Source organism: Triticum dicoccoides, chromosome 7B, assembly GCF_002162155.2.
Source record: "Triticum dicoccoides isolate Atlit2015 ecotype Zavitan chromosome 7B, WEW_v2.0, whole genome shotgun sequence".
NCBI classification, from domain to species: Eukaryota; Viridiplantae; Streptophyta; class Magnoliopsida; order Poales; family Poaceae; genus Triticum; species Triticum dicoccoides.
Window position 1 is genome coordinate 544,143,557 of NC_041393.1, and position 22,050 is coordinate 544,165,606.

Sequence of the window (22,050 nt, forward strand, 5' to 3'; positions counted from 1 at the left end):
TTTAAAATTAGAATTAATAAAAATATCAGTATTTTCAAAACAAAAGAAAACCTTACAATAGCCAATTTTCATATATTGGCGCTTTTGCGGCTCAATAATTCAAATGCCCCCGTGGCTGTGAGGATATACATACATCTCTATGTTTGGATTTATTTAGTTACTGGCGTGGTAAATATTATCATTCGTCACATTCAACTTCTCAACAAAATGTTTGTGTCAGGTGGTCTATTTTACTTGAGCGGTGAAGCTTCTTCAGCTTGTAGCACTAATGTCCTTTACCTTTTTAAAATATAAATAAAATCTCTATTAATCAAAGTACACCCCAGAGCATTCGGTGGCATTGTACCGGGGAAACACAATGGTTTGCTCGGTCACAGTTAACTGGTTGACGGTTGACTAGTTTACCCGTCAACCATTGACTTTCTAATAAAATAAAATAAAAAATTGCAAAAAAATAATAAATGTGGATTCAAATAATGATCATGTATTTTGCTAAAAAGTTCATGAATTTGAAAAAAGGTTTATCAATTTTGAAAAGTATCATTGAATTTAAGAAAAAGTTCACAAATTAAAAAGGCTCAACGACTGAAAAAGGGTTGTCAATTTTGAAAGAATTCATTGATTTACAAAGAAAAGTGCATAAAATTTCGAAAAAAAAAGTTCAACAAAATTTGGAAAAGGTTCATAAAATTTGGGAAAATAACATCAAAATTATTTTTTTTTATTGATTTCCAAAAGTTGTTTGAAAAAAGTTCATCAAATTTGAAAAGTTTGTGAATTTTCGAAAAATATAAAAACCAATAAAAATGAAAAAGAAAAGAAACTGAAGAAAATAAAAATGAAAGTAAAAATAGAAAAATGAACAAATAGCAGTCCAGGAAAAAATAAACGAAAAAAAATCCGATTAGGGAGAATCCTAAAACCGGAAGCTACTAGTTAACGAGCGCTCCTTCGGGAGCCTCGCAGAGATCAACGCCATTTGGCGCACTCTCAGCCATTCGCCACGTGTCGTGCTCTGGACGCTCCCTTCGGATTTTGTTTTTTTTCACGTGTTTTTGGCTTTTTAAATGGTCTTTTTCCCTGGTTTTTTCGACGTTTTGGTTTTCCACCGGTTTTCCTTAGCCTTTCGATAAGATAACTTCGATTTTTTCTACGCAAAAAACGTGTTTTTTCCTTTCTTTCGTGAGAGTCACGGTTTTGCTTCCGTGAGAGTCACGGCCGTGCTTCTCTGAAACGAAAAAAACACATTTTTTGTTTTTTGTTTTCTTTTCACGAGAGGCACGGTTCAGTGCGGCAAAATGCCGCTGGTTCGCACAGCCAAACAACGATCAAATCGCAGATGGGCCAGCCCATGTAGTTACCATCCTTTTTTTTTCTTCGAGCCTTTTAATGTTTTTTTCTATTCCCTCTTTTCACAGGTTTCATTTTTCTTTTTCTTTGTCCAAAAAATCATTTTTAAATTTTAAAATATACATAACATGTGAAAAAAATTAAAAATTGTTCCGAAATTGAAATATTATTCGTATTTCCAATAAAATGATCGTATTTTTTCAAGTAATGTTCACAATCTTTTTTAAAATATCTTTCTTTTCAAAAAATGCTCACAAATAAAAAAATGCCCGTGTTTTCAAATTTTGATTGGAGTTTCAAGAAATGTTCCTGTTTTAAAAAATTGCTCATAGATCCATTTTTTCAATTTTAGAAATTTGTTCAGAATTTCAAAATGTTTGTTTTCCATGTTCAAATTTCAAAAAATCGTTGCTTTTTTAAATCACATATTAAAAAAGTTTGATATTTCCAAAAAAATAAATGATCAAGTTTCAAAAATATTTTACTTCTAAAAAACACATGTTTGATTTTTTTGAATGTGGCTAGCGTTTGGGAGGGGACCTTTTATCAACCCCCCACAGGCGGGCTACTTTTTTGGGAATTTTCACTGCTAGTACAACTAGCTACTAGTCCGGCCCAGTCGAGGGAGCCCCATGTGTGGTGTGGCTCGCCTAGGTTAGTACAAGAAAGTTATCAGAGCAACTCTAGCATATGTGTTATATCGCCGCCGACCTGGATATTTTTGGCGGTTTTATAGTTTTCGTCTTTTCGGCCCCGCACAGGTGCGGTATAATTCTTTCGGACCGTACAAAAATATACAAGTGGCCCACAAATTGGCCCCTCCACCGCTATATCTATGGGGTGGGCATTTTAAGGTTCCCGTCTAAGATATTCTCCGCCCCCTCCGCCGGAATCGGCCCTCCTTTACTGTCTCTCTTCATTTCTCTGGCGAGTGATTCGACACGTTTTTTTACCCTTTCTTGAACATCCATGACCAGGTGTGCACGTGGGCCCCGGGGGTGCACGTGGGCATGGGGCCGCGGCGGATCACCGCTGCACAAGTGCGCCCGACACGACGCGGAGGCCGACAGTTCTAGTCGTGCATGCGTCGAGTCATGGCAATCGAAGCAGTCGCGGGAGCGCGACCGCCTGTCCCGCAGCGGTAGCCGAGATGGGTGGGGCCCTCTACCTACAAGAAGTGCCGGGAAGTGGATCAGGAGCTCCTCAACGCCCAGAGCACGGTGGCGTTCAGAGAAGAAGGCACCGACGAGCGTCTCGCCGCCGCCAATTGAGAGCATGGCTCCTGAGGTCGGCGGAGGAGTTCTACCTTGGCGTCCAGCCATGAGCCGGCAATCCCTGGGTTTAAATTAGTTTGAACTATGTTCTTATGCTATGAAATTCATGATAAATTCCAGTGATAAACTTTGTAGCGCGAAAGTCGTTTTAAATTTTCTGCTGTGTCTTGCGCGATACCGCAAATTCGTTTTAGAGCATTACCGCAAACGAAATTTACGGTACACATTTTTAGCAGATCTGCTAGAGTTGCTCTTACAACTTTAGAGGAAGCAATAATTGCCGTCATAGTACCAGCACTGGAGTGGCTATCTGATGGTTCAAAACTTCAGAAAAGAACGCCTCGCAGTACATAATCAGGAGAAAGCGCCAGCGCATAATTCACATATTATGAAACAGACATTACTGAAACGTACATGTAGCTGCGCAATAGTCGCAGCAGTAGCAGCAACACATGATTGAGGCAAAGTCCTTATCTTTCTTCTGCCAATACCAATATAACTGTATATACAAATTATTATGTTCCTGTAAGTTGCCGAACCTTGAATTAACTACACACCGCAACGCTAATAAACACATTGGGTGGGGTAGACAGCCAAATTAACCACTACAAACCGAGACATATACATGATGATTTATCACTTTTCACATATCAATCTCGACCCTACCCAAGCTAAAAACCCTAGCTATGTTTCTATTAGCTGTGTTTCTTACCACCCCTTTCTTCGTCGTTCTTCACCTTATTTTCTGCATGAAATACTAGGGCACCGCGCCATGCCCCCATGCATGCCCTTATGCGAATTGGCAACCTTTGCCAACATATCATATTTACACACACTCCACCTACATTATTGTGTGTATGTATATGTATATATATACAAGTATATATACCATGCATGCTATAGCTAATACCTAGCTAGTGATCTACTAACTGGATCACTTCACTACTCAGGCCCAAGTCCCAACCGACACACATTGCATTGCAATACTAGTAGTAGCATTGTCACTTTTGAGAGTGGTTTCCACCGGTAGTCTAACCGTAGAACGGGGCACGGTGGGGGATGCCCTTCCTCCTGGACGGCCGGCACCGGCTGATCGGCGGCGTGGTTGGTGTCATCGGCCGGGTGTTGGACTTGCTGCCCTCGTCGTCAGACCACCGGACGCTCCGGTCGAACCGTCCCAGCTCGAACCCGGCCCTCCGGAGCTGCTTCCTCGGGCTGAACGAGTCGTCCTCGGAGCCGTACCCTTCTCCGCCGGAGTCCTGGCTACGCTTGGGCCGGATGGCAAATGTCAGGGTCGGGTCCCACTGCATCCCCCCGAGCTGAAAACCACACAAACGCCAGGAACAAGTACGCATCAGTGAATGAAGTGACTACAAGTAAAACCACGGCACTTATCAATGTAGTCCGAATGCATACGACAGTGTTTTGAATTTTCCATGGCCACAAGGGTAGCTTTCAAAGGAAACGGGGAAGTGAGCTGACGAAGACTTCTGAAAAAACTTCATGATGTGCTAGCCATTGTTATCCACCTGTCGTCGTTGCACTTAGTGAAACCCTCGGGTACATACATCATCGCCTTGTCCCATTGACACCGACTAGTTTTTCTAAATTTATGGAGCTTGCACGAGCAGTTACCCTACCTGCCCCTAGTGACACTTTTTCAATTTGGACCAAGGCAACTGAAAATTCTTAGCAATCGCACGCACACAACGAGATGAACATTAACTAGTAATCCTCTCCATTGATGACATGTGTGAAGATGATGTGATGAATTGTTTTCACATTAAAAAAGTGAAGCAAATGAATGCAACTTCCTAGCTAGCTACAAGAAAAATGTAGCAACTTCCATGTCATGTGGGGCACGTCTTACAGACGTGGGCCGCGCGGCCAGGAGCAGCCGACGGCCGCATCAGGCAAGGCGCAGGCTGGACAGGAGTCCTGATCCGGGCACATTAGTTCCTAGACTAGTTTGTTTCGTATAGGTTTCTAGTTTGTTATTAGCCCATGGGGCCTTTATATATCAGATAGTTAGCACCCTTTAGGGACAAGCAATAAAGTTATTTCCTTCTATCTTCTCCTCCCGCATCATAGAGCAGCCAGGCAAAAACCCTAGCGCTCCTATCCACCGCGACTACGAACTACGTAGTCGAGGTCCTGCTGTCTTGGGCACCGAGGCCCTTGACAACTTGGTATCAGGTTCCAGGCGATCCTCCTCCTCGTCCACGCTCCATCCGCTGGCCGCTTTCCCCCCTGTGTCCGCGCCCAGCTCCCCGACATCGCCACAATCCGCTGCCGCCTCGGTCACTTCCGGCATGGCAGAACCGACCACCGCGGATCTGGCTAAGATGATCGAGGCCTTGACGGCCACGGTGACGTCCCTGCAGTCGTCCGTCACCGCACTCCAGAAGGACAAGTCCTCCTCCTCGTCCAGCGCTGACGCCGCCCATGATGGGCAGCACCACAATGATCGGCCGCCCAGGTTCCAGAAGATGGACTTCCCCAAGTTCGACGGCAAGTCTGATCCGCTCGCCTTCATCAACAGATGCGAGTCCTTCTTCCATCAACAACGGATCGCCGAGGAGGAGAAGGTGTGGATGGCGTCCTACAATCTCGAGGGTCCTGCCCAACTATGGTATATGCAGGTCCAACGCGACGAGGGCACACCTCCGTGGCGCCGCTTCTCCGAGCTGCTCAATCTCCGCTTCGGGCCACCGCTGCGCGCTAACCCGCTGGGCGAACTAATGGCGTGCAAACGCACGACGTCCGTCGTCGACTTCCAGGAGCGGTTTGAGGCACTCCTTCCCCGGGCAGGCACCTTATCCGAGACACAGAAAGTGCAGATCTTCACCGCGGGACTCCAGCCACCCCTCAGCCTCGACGTGGAGATCCATAACCCACAGTCCCTCGCCGTCGCCATGAGCCTCGCCCGCAAATTGGAGCTGCACGACCAGTGCGCGCTTTCCGCCGCGCCACCGGTGCGTTTTCCACAGAAGGGCATCCTGCCGACACCAGGACCACGCCTCGCGCCCCCCGCTCCGGCCCCACCAGCCGCACCTCAGCAGGGCCACAATCTGCCGGACGGACGCCCAATCAAGCGTCTCTCCCAGACAGAGATGGAGGAACGCCGTCGCCTGGGCCTTTGCTTCAACTGTAACGAGAAGTTTGGCAGGGGCCACAACCGCGTGTGCCAGCGCATCTTTCTCCTCGACTTAGCGCCGGACGACGACGACGACGACGCGGCCTCCGCCACTGATGATGCATCGCGGGCCGACCCTCAAATCTCGCTCCACGCGATCGCCGGCGTGCGCACGAGTGAAACCATGCAGATGCAGATTACTCTCGGAGGTGTCTCCCTCCTCGCCCTGATCGATTCAGGCTCCACCCACAACTTCATCGCCGAAGAGGCGGCCGCTCGTGCTACGTTACCGCCCCCCACCACAGAGAAGATGCGCGTCACGGTGGCCAACGACGAGCGCGTTCCGTGCCAGGGCGCGTACCGCGTCGTGCCCTTCCGCATCGGCCACGAGGAGTTCGCGGAGGATTTCCTCGCCTTGCCGCTCGCGGGCTACGACATCGTCCTGGGCACGCAGTGGCTGGCGTCGCTCGGACCGATCCTGTGGGATTTCCGAGCCCTCTCCATGACATTCTGGCGGCGGGGCCATCGGGTGTGCTGGCACGGCATTGCAGGACCGGACGGGCCAGCCCTAAAATCATGCAGCGGCCGCGACTTCCTGGACGCCATCATCACCGAGTTCGACGGCATCTTCGCCGACCCCTCCGGCGTGCCACCGCCCCGCAGCCGCGATCACGGCATCACCCTGCTACCTGGTTCCGCCCCGGTGGCCGTCCGTCCGTATCGATACCCGGCCGCGCACAAGGACGAGCTGGAGCGTCAGTGCGCCGCCATGCTCGCCCAAGGTATCATCCGTGCGAGTTGTTCCGCATTCTCGTCCCCGGTACTGCTGGTCCGCAAGGCCGACGGGTCCTGGCGCTTCTGCATCGATTATCGCGCCCTGAACGCCATTACTGTCAAGAATGCGTTCCCGATTCCGGTGGTGGACGAACTCCTCGACGAGCTACGGCACGCTCGTTTCTTCACCAAGCTCGATTTACGTTCCGGCTACCACCAGGTGCGGATGCGTGCGGAGGACATACCGAAGACAGCTTTCCGTACTCATGACGGCCTCTACGAGTTTCTGGTGATGCCGTTCGGACTCTGCAACGCGCCGGCCACGTTCCAGGCCCTCATGAATGATCTGATGCGGCCATACCTGCGCCGTTTTGTTCTCGTCTTCTTTGACGACATCCTCATTTTCAGCGAGACATGGGCTGACCATCTCCGACATGTGCGCACCGTCTTCACGGTCCTGCACCAGCACCGGCTCTTCGTCAAGCGCTCCAAATGCGCGTTCGCCGTTGAATCAATCGCATACCTGGGTCACACCATCTCCGCTGCAGGCGTGGCCATGGATCCGGAAAAGGTGCAGGCAGTGGCGGACTGGCCGCAACCACGCTCGGCGCGCGCGGTTCGGGGCTTTCTCGGCCTTGCGGGGTACTACCGCAAGTTTGTCAAGGACTTTGGCGTGGTTGCCGCGCCCCTGACGGCCCTCCTTCGCAAGGATGGTTTCTCTTGGTCGCCGGAGGCGGCAGCAGCTTTTAACACCCTCAAGACGGCAATCACCACGGCTCCCGTCCTCGCGTTACCGGATTTTACACGGCCGTTCATCGTCGAGTGTGACGCATCGACGTACGGTTTCGGGGCCGTCCTTCTTCAGGACCACCACCCGGTGGCTTTCTTTAGCCGGCCAGCCGCGCCACGTCACCGTTCCCTGGCAGCGTATGAACGGGAACTCATCGGCCTGGTGCTCGCGATTCGCCACTGGAGGCCGTACCTATGGGGGCGCCAGTTTGTGGTAAAAACGGATCATTACAGCCTCAAATTTCTGCTTGACCAGCGTTTGGCCACCATCCCGCAGCATCATTGGGTTGGCAAACTCCTGGGATTCGACTTTACGGTGGAGTACAAGGCAGGTAGTACCAACACGGTGGCGGATGCACTTTCCCGCCGTGACACGGAGGAGACGACGATCATGGCGGTCTCGGGGCCTCGTTTCGACTTCATCAATCGCCTCCGGCAAGCGACGTCCACTGATCCGGCGCTCGTCACACTGCGGGAGGATATCACGGCAGGTGCGCGGCAACAACCTTGGGCGCTCTCCGACGGCCTCGTTACTTTTAACGGCCGCCTCTACATTCCGCCGTCATCCCCGCTACTCCAGGAGATTCTCAGTGCCGTGCACGATGATGGGCATGAAGGCGTCCTGCGCACATTGCATCGTCTCCGCCGCGATTTCCACGCACCTAACCTTCGCAAGACGGTGCAGGAGTACGTCCGCAATTGCGGTACTTGCCAGCGGTACAAGTCCGAGCACTTGCACCCCGCTGGGCTGCTACTGCCGCTGCCGGTGCCCACGGGCGTGTGGACTGACATCGGCATCGACTTCGTGGAAGCGCTTCCTCGAGTAGGCGGGAAGTCTGTCATCCTCACCGTGGTGGATCGCTTCAGCAAGTATTGCCATTTTGTGGCGTTAGCCCACCCATACACGGCAGAGTCAGTGGCACAGGTGTTCTTCGCTGAGGTTGTTCGTCTCCATGGCGTGCCGCAGTCCATGGTCTCTGACCGCGACCCCGTCTTCACCTCCGCGTTTTGGCGAGAGCTCATGCGCCTCACGGGGACAAAGCTGCACATGACGTCAGCATTTCACCCGCAGTCGGATGGTCAAACGGAGGCTGCTAACAAGATCATTGTGATGTATTTACGGTGTCTTACCGGGGATCGTCCCAAGCAGTGGCTCCGGTGGCTTCCCTGGGCTGAGTACATATACAACACCGCCTACCAGACAGCAACCCAAGAGACTCCGTTCAAGCTTGTGTATGGCCGTGACCCTCCCACTATTCGCTCTTACGAGCCCGGCGACACACGGGTAGCTGCAGTGGCCAGGAGCATGGCTGAGCGCGACGAACTTATCGAGGACGTCCGCTATCGTCTACAACAGGCACAGGCGGTCTATAAGTCCTACTACGACAGACGTCATCGGGACATTCGGCATGAGGTGGGTGATTGGGTTTGGCTTCGCCTTCGACAGCGCGCCGCGTCCTCTCTCAACTTGCCAACCAGGGGCAAGCTCAAGCCACGATTCTATGGGCCGTACCGCATTTCAGAAGTGATCAACGACGTGGCATACCGTCTTGAGCTTCCGGCACGCTCGCGCCTCCATGACGTGTTCCACGTGGGCCTCCTCAAGAAGTTCTTCGGCATTCCTCCAACTACACCGCCGGGATTGCCTTCGATCCACAACGGGGCGGCTGTTCCAGAACCAGAGCGCGTGACTCGTGCGCGCCTAGCACGCGGCGTTCGCCAGCTACTCGTCCACTGGAAGGGTGAAGCAGCTTCGTCAGCTACATGGGAGGATCTTGACAGTTTCGTCGAGCGCTACCCCGCTTTTCAGCTCGAGGACGAGCTGCTCGTCGAGGGGGGGAGAGATGTCATGTGGGGCACGTCTTACAGACGTGGGCCGCGCGGCCAGGAGCAGCCGACGGCCGCATCAGGCAAGGCGCAGGCTGGACAGGAGTCCTGATCCGGGCACATTAGTTCCTAGACTAGTTTGTTTCGTATAGGTTTCTAGTTTGTTATTAGCCCATGGGGCCTTTATATATCAGATAGTTAGCACCCTTTAGGGACAAGCAATAAAGTTATTTCCTTCTATCTTCTCCTCCCGCATCATAGAGCAGCCAGGCAAAAACCCTAGCGCTCCTATCCACCGCGACTACGAACTACGTAGTCGAGGTCCTGCTGTCTTGGGCACCGAGGCCCTTGACATTCCAGAAAAAAGATGATGTTATCTTAACGCAGATAGACATGAACGGCATCTAATCAAAAGAGGTATCAATCTCTTCTCGTTCTCCCTAGTAATGGTAAACTTGCAAATCAAGAACACCTAAATTTGCATCATTCACCATGCATATCCATGGCTAAATATATCCAAACCAGACCAGACAAACACATGTGATTCGGTAGAGCATCGCCTCGGAGAAGTCAACTTTATCTGGATAACGCACACCCTCTCTTTTCCGAAGCGAAAGGGGGGGTTAATTAACTTGGCAAAAGATAATGCGTTCACCTCTGAAAGAGCAAACAAAAGCAAGCCTATCATGGCTGAAAGATCCGGAGATGATGTCTCAACACTACCTACTCCCTGAAAGCAGCCTTTACCTAAATGTATTACCTTAGCTTCAACTCCTAGTGCCAGGGCAGTTCTCATCATATATACTAATGCTCATTGCCATTTGCAGCCATATGGATATAAATTAGCTGACAGTAGATATTTTTTCTTACCTCTGACTCGTTACATATAGGCAAGGAACAAGTTCTTTTTAGATGATAGTAGAAGAGAGGGGCGGACACGGCCAGCATAAAAGGCAATTTCAGGTTATGGTTTGAAGTGGCCAAACAATGAATGTGTAATCTTTTCTGGCAAAATTCATACTGGTCCATGTCCTCCATTGCTCGGATCGATGGAAACGGATGAGCAGGCCGGCTAGAACAAGACATACATACAGAAAAGTGGGCCTATTTTAGGCGCATTTAACGGTAACGCGAGCCCCGAAGTTGAGAGGGGCAATCACTGGGATGGAATGCCACAGGATTGCAGTCCAAGATTAGAAGAAGAAAACTTGTCCCAAAAGATTGGTAGCAGGAGAAAAGAAAGACTGAATAACCTTACCGTGCAAGTTTGATCTTGGGCAGTTATAGTGAACCTAATGACGTGTGGTTCACAATGCATGGCTATGCTTGACAGGGCTTTAGTTTCTCCGTCAAGCCGGCTTGGTTAAGCTCTTTTATATATAGTCCCCGGAGAGAACAAAAGGTGTCTGAGGTTGTTGGTTGGTGCATATCTGTGTGGTCCAAGCTAATCCTGAATTAAGTCACTATATATAGGCAGCTAGCTTAGCTTAGCTTGGCTTGGTCTGGTCGCTGTTTTTGCAAGGGCATCAATCCTCAGCCTTCACTCCATGTCCTCCTTTCTCCCAAGGCAAAGCAGTGCCTAGCTTAGCTTGGCAGAGGACATAAGCAAGAAAAGCAAGACAAAAATGTGCTTGCACCGCTGCATGGCACTAGGGTGCTACTAATACAAAATATTAGTACTACTAAGAAGTATTCTCAGGCTTAGTGCCGGCCAATGCAGTTGGTAACAGTGGTGGTCACTTGCTTGGCAGGGGGCCACGAGATCGCACCGCGGCAACCCCCTGGAGAATGTTAACTTATTCGCGAGTTGATGCTGCTTTGTGTGCGCAAGTTCACTCACCACCACTAGAGCACACCCCTTTCCGTGGTAGGATACGGCTGCTTTTCTCCCCCTCGCGTGGCGTGGAGCCGTGGACACTCGGCGCGCGCACGCGTGCACGCGTGAGCGCGAGCTGTGCCACTCCCTGCGTAAACTAAACCCGCGCCGCGCACCAGGCCATCATCAGAGCCGACATGCACAGGACTGTACTACAGGAGAACACTGCATTGCACTCGGGCTGCCGTTGACCCCCACGGCATGACCAGAAGCTTCCTCAGAGAGATTTCAGATAGAGAGATTCTGGTCCTAAAGAATGGTTTTCAGGGAGAGGGGTAGCGGACATGGAACTGTAGGTTGGAACTTGGAAGAGACGGAGGAGGAAGAAGAGATGAGAAAGAGTGGCTAGAGTACCTTGCATCCGAGGGAGCAGAAGCGGAACGAGTCCGGGAGGCTGCGGCAGCAAATCTCACAGGTGTTGGTGACGCCCTTGCCGGGCCTGGCCTGCGGCCGGCCGTTGAGGAACACGATCTTGGCGCTGTTGATCACGTACGTCTGCACGTGCGCGATGTCGATCAGCTTCCCCACCTCCGACACCCGGATCACGTTGTGGTACGACGAACGCCGTATCTGCACCCCAGCCATGTCCACCCATCCATCAGAATTCATTCACAAAGCACCACACACACGACACAATCCAGCCATGGATGATTTGGTTAAGAGTGGCGTGTACCTGGACGACGTGGTGGTCGCGGTGCGCGGGGACGCAGTAGGAGCAGAGCGCGCCGGCGGCGTGGTTGCAGCCGAGGCAGAAGAAGTTGCACTCGTTCTTGCTCAGGTCCGGGTGCGCCGGGCATGGCACGAAGAAGCTCGTGCCCAGCAGCGGCCGCAGCCACGGCGGGCCCAGGTCCTCCTCCGACCGCACCATGGGGCTCTGCTGCACGCTCACCATCACCTGCACCACATCTCCACGAGGGACACACACGATACAACAATTGATAAACCACACCGTCCTCGTATCCTCCAAAAACAAAATGCAACTCGCCGCCAGCCGCCACGAGCAGTAGCACTAGCACAGTACCTACAGATTAATCCGCCAAGAAGAGAACTTTACCATGTCACCACGCGACGCCCTTCGATCTTCTTCCAGGGTCACAGGATTGATCAACCAAGGCCTTGGGATTCCAAGCGGCAGCGGCAGACCAAGAAGACGACGACGAAGAAGAAGAGAGAATCAATCTGCCAGTTGAACAAAGCATACGCGAGATGAATGCAGAAGCAGAGGAAAAAGGCACGCATGACGCGACGGCTCCATCACGGCCGGGGGCCCCGATAACAACAGTATTAACGAATCAGCCGTCCGTTACCTGGTCGACGGGCGGGCAGAACCGAAGGAGGAGGACGAGGCGGACTGACAAGCTCGAGCGGAGACGGAGGGGGCGGCGGCGGCGGCGGCGAGGTGGAGGGTGGGGAGGGGATTGAATCCTTTACTCGCGGGGCTTCTGGAGATCGAAGAGGACGGAAGCGGTGTCGTGTGATCGTATATATCACAGGAAAGGAAAAAACATATATATTTGCATATGGACACGGATATATATCGACCGATGCGATGCCTCCCTTTCCCTCCTCTTCTCGACAACGAGAGAGGGACGGACGGGAGAAAAACAACGACGAAAAAGGCGAAAATGCAACGGTGGAGGCCGATGTAAGGCGGTTTGGTTTGCATCAGAGACGTGTCCGCGGTTCTTTCCTGCGATAGCTAAAGCTCCAAAAACAAATCGTCTTTTTCCGCTCCGGCGCCCATGCTTTCACGTAATCGCGTAATTCTCCGGCAACGGCTTTGGTTTTATTTTGTTTTGTCCATGAGTGAAAAAATATCCTCACTCAGATAGTCATGGACAATATGCGCACTGTGCCGTCGTTCTCCCTTTTCCCCAACCATTCCCCTCAAAACCCTATAAGAGGGGTAGACTGTGGCTTCCTTCTCCTCCACCGGCTCTACCAGTGTGACGGTGCAGGGAAGCCACGATCATCCACAGAAAATGTGTGTTACGCCGTTGTTTTGCCTTTTGCTCAACCGCTCCTCTGCAAAACCCTAAGAGCCAATCTCTGGATGCTAGGTCGCCAATGTCCTCCTCCTTTACTCGCTTTGCCGATGTGGGAGTGCGGGGAGGCCCTCATCTACAAGGTGGAGTTGTAGTTTCTAATGTTTTGGGGCTCTTAGGTAGGGTTTCGTTGTTCGTCGCTTCAGCCTTTCGGCGATGGTGGTGGCAAAGCTTAATGAAATCTTCTTCGACGACGTGTTGTTGGCAGTGTTGGTTCGGCGAATGAGGTTCCCTCATGTCTTCCCATGCCGGCGATGGTCGGCTGTGCCGGCGTCGATGGCATATTTTCCTGTTAGGCGCTTTGGTCAGTGAGGTTATGCTCATTGGGGTTTGTTGGTACGGTGGCGACATACAACTTACCTTTGAAGTTTGGAATTCAGACCTCGTCTCCGTCACGTCAGCGCCACATCCAGTGTTGGCATGAGACCCGTGAGAAATAATTGTGGTTTGGCTCTTGGATCTGTGGCTTGTCTAATGTGATGGTTTCCTCTTCAAGACGATGATCTGACGTGGCAGTAGCCTTGAGAACTTTTCATTTGCATCATCAACAACAGACTGGATCCAACGACTGAGCAGTAGCCCAGTCATGAGGATGAAAATGGTCGGACCTAGGGGACTTTGATGTGACAAAATCATTTTTTTAGGGGTGACAAAATCATTTTAGGGGTGTTGTACTATTGGTTTTTGTTAATACTCCTAGATTCGAGTGCGAAAAGAAAAAAGATGTATTGTTCGGATTTATGTGGTTGTGATCTTATAATAAATTGTTGGCATTAGGTTTAAGGATTTTAGGCAAGAAATTCACTTCTAAAAGCACAACATTTTTATGTTAGCTTTTTAGAAAATCAATTTTATGTAAGTAGCTTAAGCACTTTTCATATGACCATGAGAAATAGTTTTTCATAGTCTTAATGGCCCTCAATTAAACAGGTGTACCTTTGCAGGGTTCATTTTGCAATAAGAAGATTTTGTGGGATGCGAGCAGCGAAAGGGAAATGTCATGGGGGATACGGCGGAGAAAAAGAAGAGGGAAACGGATTCCCACGCCGAGCGACATGGGCCGTCCGATGGGGACTCTGCTTTTGTGGAAGATGGCCACCAGGGGCGATAACTGACAGGGACTTTGGTGCTTGATGACGACGGCGCCAATTAATTTTCTGCCATCCATCCTTCCTTCCTGCTTGGTGTGTGTATTCATGTACAGTTGCTTTTGCACAATCCATCCCAATTTATTACTCCCTCCGTTCTGAATTACTTGTCTTAGATTTGTCTAGATACAGAGGTATCTAGCACTAAAATGAGTCTAGATACATTCGTATCTAGACAAATCCAAGACAAGTAATTCGGAACGGAGGGAGTACCATTGAAATACCAATCGGGCATCTTGAGCGCCGAGTCATGGTCAAGTTGGATGGGTGGTGGCGCCTGTGGCTATTTCCAGCAACCACTCAACAATTGTACCTGCATATTTGTACTTGGTTTAGGAGACCCATGTCCTTTGGAGAAAGAAACAAGGCGCATGGGTCTCCTAAACCAAGTACAAATATGCGTGGCAAATCTTGAGTTAGATATTGTACAAAAACTGAGAATATCTAACCGAGAAAGATTTGCCACGCACAAAAACTGAGAATATCTAACTCAATTGTTTTTGCTAAAAAACAATTTGCGCATATGTTGAAAGAGTACTAAATTTGCAGGTTTTTCATGGAAGTATTTATAACTTCACAGATGTTAAGAGAGAAAAAAAATCACCATGTCAAAAAGAAAATGAAAGCTAGAAAATGGTGTGTAATCTTCTATATCTAAATAGCTAGTCTCCACTAGTAGATTTCTTTCAACATGTGCGCTTCCACATCACGTCAATTGTTGATAGCCCGTTCGATCAAAATTGTGTGACATCCTCAAGTCATGCATATACTCGTAAGTTGCAATTTCGCATTAACATATTCATGCAAACCATGCCACGTCATCAAGTTATGCATGTCAGACACAAGTTAAACTTTATTTTGTGTTGATTTATCTATGCTCATGGACAATATACGACTATATGTGTTGGACGCTTGGAGCAAAAGTGTATGGTTCATGCCTCATTTTTTTTGTTAAAGATAGCGTCACATTAAGGTTTATTCGTTTGAAATGTAAACTGAGAGCACTCTTGCATTGTTTTTTCATTAGGTTTCCCTGTTTAAAAAAACTATTTATACATTTATTTTAACATGCTAATGTGCGGGGCATTATCTAGTTCGGCGGCTTCAGTGTGCACCTAGCGGCACAATAAAGATTTTCCACACACACAACCCGGGAATCTGTAAATCAACTTGTGCCGAGAAGCCATATCAAAGGCAACAGAATCTCCACAGTATCATTATCAGAACACATGAGGCCAAACATAGAAAAAGGGGGCCGTGTAACCTGTCCCTTCCCTAACCATCTATCCTGAGTGGCCGCGTGATGATGATGCTCCATTTGCTCTCCTTTTTCTTCAAAGTTTCTTTTCGTTTCCTGTTTTCCTCTGAGCTACGCGTGGAGATAGACGGACGGCGATCATCCTCGGTTCGTTTTGTTTCGTCGCTGGCGATTCTCGATCCCTCGGGCGGCGTCGTCGGACAATTGATCTGTCTTTTCTTCTCGAGGGAGAAGGGCGTGCTGGTCTCGATAAGCCTACTAGTACCATTTTCCGGGAGCAGGGTCAGATATCCTTTTGGAACCGGCGCAAAGGGCCAAGAGAAACCGCAGCACGGAGCATTTGGAAGTGGACAAACTCTTCCCAAACATGGCCGTGTCCGAACGACAAGGGAAACCGCAGCACGCACGCCTGTGGATGTTCTGGCCGATGGTCCAAAACTATAGTAATAATTATGTCTGATTGTTTCACTAACATAGAATTTCGGGTCTCCATCACTGATCTCACACATGGCCTTGTGTGTCCCATTGAAAGGGATCGATATGGTAAATTATTATGCTTCATTCATTCTTGATAAGCATGGCCAGTTCGTTTTGCGCCTTGTGTGCACACACTTCGCACGCAAGCATGATGACTGAATAAAATACAACTAAATTGCGACTTTAAATCAGGTATCTGTCATCAGTTGTCACCATGCGTAGTTTTCTCTTTGCGCCAAATTTCACGGCAAAATCCTGGTCTTGATTTTTTTTTAAAAATCACAACTCTTGTCTAGATAAGACCTACTATCATTTTACTACCGCCCTTCTAGTAGTTTCGAGTGGACCAAGGTTTAACAGTGAGAACTGTGGCAAAACATGATTTCGACACGCAGACACGATAGTTAACCACCCGCGAGGATTCGTTTCGACGGCCGCCGGTTAGTCTTGTCTTCTTGCCAATACTGAAGGTGGCCACTGGACAGCCACCGGTGGTGACGAGGCATCTCCTCGCTTGCCCTCACTTGTCGGCACTCTTCCTGACGTTGCTCCGAGGAAAATACAATGAGTGTCGAGAATTATGTGACGGCGAGGAGATTTGTCAAGGGTGATGCGATGTTCTCAAATAGCAGGGCGACATATCATGTGGTAGCTAGCCTTTTGTAGTTTTTAGGGGTGGCCTAGAAGCATGGCATCTGGATTGTGCTTTTGAACTTCATTGGTTGGATCGAGTGACTAAGGATATTGAGGCATCTTTAAGCAGTTACTCCTTTTTGGGATGAAGTCTTGATTTTGCTTTTCTTGGTTGGATCCAGCAACAAGCATGAACATGTATGTACCATCTCCTTCCCCAAGGCATTGTTATCGATGTCTGATATCGAAGATCAATGCCAATCCGACATTTGAGGGTATAGTGGTGTCTCACCATGTACAGGCCTAGCCACAACCACCGGTCCTGGCCATTACGAATGGCAGGATCTAGACTGCCCCCATAGACCAATACTAGTGTTTCCTGCGCATTTTGTCCTTACTCATGCGCACGCCCGGGATCAAATTCTCAGTTGGTCACCCATCCTCAAACCACTCCAAGCCAAGCATGCTTAACTCTGGGGTTCCTTTTAGATGGGCTCATGAAAAGAAGGAATTCCTTATTTATATGAGTAGTCTATCATTTCTGTTAAGCCAAACTCTCACACGCCACTGGTATCTTCTCTATACAGTAAAAGCTCTCGGTTTGATCTCCACTATGTTGGTTCCCACAATGCCGGTGTACATGCGACATCTTTCTTCTTGAAGGCATTATCTTGAAACTAGCAATCTGATTTGCAAGGTGAATGTCCTTGGAGTTGACTTCACTAGTTGGACATGGCTTCGGTATTTTGGCAACATTGTAGATTTTTTAGTTTTTCATTTACTTGTTGTTATGGTTGCTTTGTTTGGGGCCACATTTTGACATTCCATTTGGTTTCTATTGTAACATGATTTGTGGGCATTACTACTTCTGGCATCATCCGAGTTGATCTTTAAAAAGTGTGCATGAAAGAGAACAATCGAGAAATCAAAGGCTGACATCACACAAGACTGCACTATTCTTTGACAAGCATCGCATGAAGTATCACTTTTTAGACTCGGTGAAAGTAACACTCACCTCCTAGCTTATTGGATTAGTTGTGACCATGAATTCATGGTGCAAAGCACATTGGTAAAAGCATCATTCCTCTCCTTTGTTCTATATATAAAAGTCATGGCTTTATGCCTACGAAATTTGGCAAAAGTTTGTGTCTTCCCTTTATGTGTGTTCATTTATGTTCTTTTTTTTCCTTGTTGAGCTTTTCAGTTTGTTCATTTTTATTCCTGCGCTTGTTGAGCTTTTTTTTCCTACGAGTATATTGTGTCTTCAAACATCTAGCAAGCGCACAACCACACCTATCCATTGAAACAACATACCCCATATGTTGGAGAGTGGATTCTCTAAGATTGGTAACCGGCAAAGTCACTATATATATATATATATATATATATATATATATATATATATATATATATATATATATATGTTATCTACTGGTAACGCGATTCTATCAACAGATATGGCGTCTATTATAGAAAAGCTCTTATGTCTTGATGAGGCACACGAGGTAAAAATGTGTCTGCTCATGACCAATGAATACAACTACCCACAAAAATCATCTAATGAGCGAGCATAACGATCCCAACAGTTTTAGGAAAATGTGCTGCCAAAAAAGTTTATCTCAGTTTTTTGTTGATTGTGATGCTACATGGTCCATTTTCGGCCCTATAATATTGATATTAGAAGAAAACGAATGACAATAACGTAAAGGCCCAAACACTCAGAAAGTTTAGGCCCATTGTAGATCACATCATGAGCTTAGCTTTAAAAAAAATGTTAGACACCATGAGCTTAGCTTCTTTTTTTTTCTTGATCTTAAAACATCATGAGCTCTTTTTTGTTGTTGCGGGGGTTAAACATCACGAGCTTAGTTGCTAGGAGAAAAGGTAAAGGAAAATGGTACCTGATATATCTCTACTATCTAAAAGAAACGTAAGGTTTCCTCTCCCCTTTTACGTCAATTGTTTCGTCGATACCACAGGCGATCGGTCGATCGAAGTCTCTCTCCACACCGATTTTTTTCTCTCCTCCCACCTTTTTTTCATGTTGGTCGTCCGCCCCTCTCCCACGGTCTCACCTCCCCCCGCACGAGCGATCGAATCGAACCCTAGATGGCCCCCCGCCGCCGACGGCGATCCCACTGCCTCCGTCTCCTCCGCCTCCACCCCCTCCCCTTCCCCTACACCCTGCTCCTATCCCTAAGATCGAGTTGCTACGCTTCCCAATTGCTCCGCCGGCCATGGCCTCCCACCTCCGCCTCCACCATCACCAGCACCTCCACCGCCTCCACCTCCCGTAGTCCCGTCTCCGGCGTCCTCTCTGCATCCCCGCGTTCTCTACTCCGCCACGGCCCCCGACGGGGGTTGGTGGCGCAGAGATGTACTCAGACGGTGAGGGTGAGGTGGACACAGGGACTCTGATGGGGGCCCCTCGTGGGTGAGGGTGATGCTGGTGGAGCGGGAGGCCTCGTCGACGATCTCGATTCGTCCACTCCAGCTGCTACATCTCCTCACCATGTTGCTCGCTGAATCGGCTCCCTCATGGAACCAAGTCGAGGATGTGCTACCTATGGTTGTCATCATGGTCCGTAGTACCGGACTGCAGCATGTTCTACGGCTGATGCATGGGCGTGTGGCTGCCCCCGCACGAGAGCTGCTGGATGGAGCTCCTCAACGGTGCGACGAGGAGGGGAGAGGTGGAGGGAGCAGACGACGGCCGTCGTCTGCGCGGCCGACACTGACACCAGGTTAGAGAGTAGGCCACTGAAGATCGTGTTGGGGATATCAAATTTATTGATGAGTCTCCTCTGCTGTCCACATGGCTCCCTTTTTCTGTACCACCACCTCGACATGGTAGGATTTGGGATTTACTTTGGTGTCTACCCAGTGCAGGAGATGACTTTGTCGTAGATGACGTGCGAAAAGGGGATGGTGTCCACATTGAATCACAGAGAGTTCATGAGGATTTGTTGCTAGCATCTAGAGTTGGATGCCCTCAGGAAGACTACCGTGAGTCAATTTTCATGACTGGTTTGCTCATTTCCTAACTGCACAATATGGCATATTGCTTCTTGATTCAGCACTTACTGCTACGTAGTAATAAGAGGACATATCGGACTTTGTTTCTCGAATTGACACTCAATAGTAGAAGGGGTTCATGCCTCGAATAGTTGATCACAAAACTGCCGTATCATATGGCTTCTAGCTTATATCTTATAGAGCAAGTGTGCAGCCTTTATATTTTTCCCCCTCTAATTTCTATTTTCTAGCTTTGATTAGCTTAAAACAGGCTGATTCTGGTATATATTCATTGGCGCAAAAACTAGAAGCTCAATGATATTTTTTCTTACCACACATATGAAGGATAGTGCAGACACAACTTGCAGCGTTGGAATCAACATCTGGTTGGTTCACAACTTTGTCAAGGATTTGAGAACATCGCATGGACATTTAGATATATATTTTTTAGCATTTTTCAAGGTCTTGACTTAATTTCTTTTACACTGTAAAATAATAGAAACAAAAATAGGTTGTACAATGGTAGTATGGGTTATGTACTCAAGTTTATTGAAATCAAAAGAAAAGCAGGAAAGGAGATCCCAAGTTCAAGGCATATGCAGCTCCATCCACCGAGGAAAATATATACGCGGGAAAAATTATGTGTTCTGTTCTGCTCGATGACATACAAGATTCAGTAATGACTCCATGATCTCAAACATGCCACTAGGACCACCCAGACTAATTGAAATTGATTTGCTCCCTCAATGGAGTGTTAGTCCTCTGAAATTTTTTATTCCTCTGATCTCAAACATCGTCTACGCAAGAGTCGAAGCTTCGTCTGCCACCGATCTTCAGTTCACGCCGTTGATGTTGTGAGGACTGGCAGGAACTCAATGGGCGCGGAGGCGGCAACCTAGGGCGAGGGCGTCGGTGTGTTGAGATGGCAGGGCCGCGACAGTGAGAGGACGTGAGGCGGTGATGGCGTCGGCAACGCCGATGTCCACCAGGATCTATAGCCGCAACTGAAGAACAGCTTGGGGAGGTCGTGCAGCTCCTGTGTGTAGTAAATAAATCGCCACCCATATAAATCACCGGGACACTACCAAGTGTGTTGTTCATTGGGCCACGATAAAAAATCTTGAGGCTGCCTCAGGTGCGACTCTAGCTATTGAAAGTCAAAGAACATGACTACTTCCGGAGTTTGATAAGGCTTCACGGTGAGTTCTCATTGTGGTCTATGTGCATAATGGGATGCTGGTACTTTTGTGCTACCTGTACTGCTGTTGTTATTAAGCAGATTTTGTCAAAGCAATTGCTATGTGTATGCCATTTTCATGTTCTTGACGTGGCTGTTGTTTCATGTTCTAGACATGGATATGATGATTAACCGATCAAACAATTGATTTCTAATACTAGCAGTTGTGTTTCTTTAAATTCTAATACTGACATTTTTGTTTCATTGTTCAGCACTGAAATTATTCATATATGGTCATGGCTGCAGCATAACCATCAGTTGAAGTAGATAATCTGCAAGGCTATTTACCATCATCCAGGTTTATTCAACATTCAGGTTTGTAGTAATTTATTCAACATCCGGGTTTGTAGTTTCAGTTGCATACAGGAATAAACATCTGCCATTTCTGAATATGTTGCAGATGATTTCCCAGCTTTAAGTATATACGAAACATACATTATATTCAGTTTCACTTGTTATCTCCACATGGTAATTAATTTGGATAGAACCACATAAAGTAAATCTCATCCAACGACGGTTTTTGTCATGTGGTTAAATAATAATAATAATAATAATAATAATAATAATAATAATAATAATAATAATAATAATAATAATAATAATAATAATAATAATAATAAGTGGTTTCTACAGCTGGCCCAATAATGACCCCCACTTTAACCGACATGATGTCAAGCTCAAGGCTATGAGTGACCATCCATATAGTTCATCGAGTCATTTTCAGATCACTAGCCCTAATGGTGTCAAGAAAACATGGCGGCCTTTTGGCACTTCTCTTGTAGCGAAAATCTGACACATGAGCATATCCGCGATGCAAGGAGCTTCTGTGGTGGATCGAAGGAGGCATCAGGGAGAGGAAGATAAGGAATAGGTATCGATCTTTTGTTGACACAATGGTCATTGGTGGCGGGAACATGAAGACCATGGTGACTGGCTTAGTATAGGGACTGTTCGTGAATTTGACTTTGAGGTTGGATATTGATCCCTTTTCATAGGTTTCATGATTGTGAAATGCCTAACTGACACTTTAATTAATTCATTGCCTTCAGTTCATGTAGCATGCTGGTAACATAATTTGGTCCATTACGTGAATGATGTGAACTTACAGAGTAGCCATAGTACCAAATCATGTGTATCAGGGAGTGGCGAAGCCAGCCTCAAGAAACTATGGGGTCATCGCTATTTTTCTGGAGAAAAAAATATTCACATTG

General features: G+C 48.1%; 2 protein-coding genes across 3 annotated transcripts; one reads left to right on the forward strand and one right to left on the reverse strand.

The window, feature by feature from the left end:
• Nucleotides 1-3,080: 3,080 nt before the first annotated feature.
• Nucleotides 3,081-12,581, reverse strand: LOC119336007. Of its 2 annotated transcripts, none has more exons than XM_037608047.1 (5): nt 12,334-12,581; nt 12,081-12,205; nt 11,700-11,932; nt 11,381-11,596; nt 3,081-3,943 (listed from the first exon to the last, which is right to left on the reverse strand). In XM_037608047.1, the coding sequence occupies exons 3-5, from the start codon at nt 11,916-11,918 to the stop codon at nt 3,656-3,658; spliced, it is 723 nt and encodes a 240-aa protein (XP_037463944.1). In that variant the 5' UTR covers nt 11,919-11,932; nt 12,081-12,205; nt 12,334-12,581; the 3' UTR covers nt 3,081-3,655. The 2 variants fall into 2 exon arrangements, with proteins under 2 accessions (XP_037463944.1, XP_037463943.1); XM_037608046.1 differs by having other exon boundaries at nt 11,700-11,921; nt 12,334-12,576.
• Nucleotides 12,582-18,644: 6,063 nt separating this feature from the next.
• On the forward strand, nt 18,645-21,922 carry LOC119340003. Its single transcript, XM_037611907.1, has 3 exons — nt 18,645-19,331; nt 19,477-19,593; nt 21,052-21,922. The coding sequence occupies exons 1-3, from the start codon at nt 19,031-19,033 to the stop codon at nt 21,099-21,101; spliced, it is 468 nt and encodes a 155-aa protein (XP_037467804.1). The 5' UTR covers nt 18,645-19,030; the 3' UTR covers nt 21,102-21,922.
• Nucleotides 21,923-22,050: the final 128 nt, after the last annotated feature.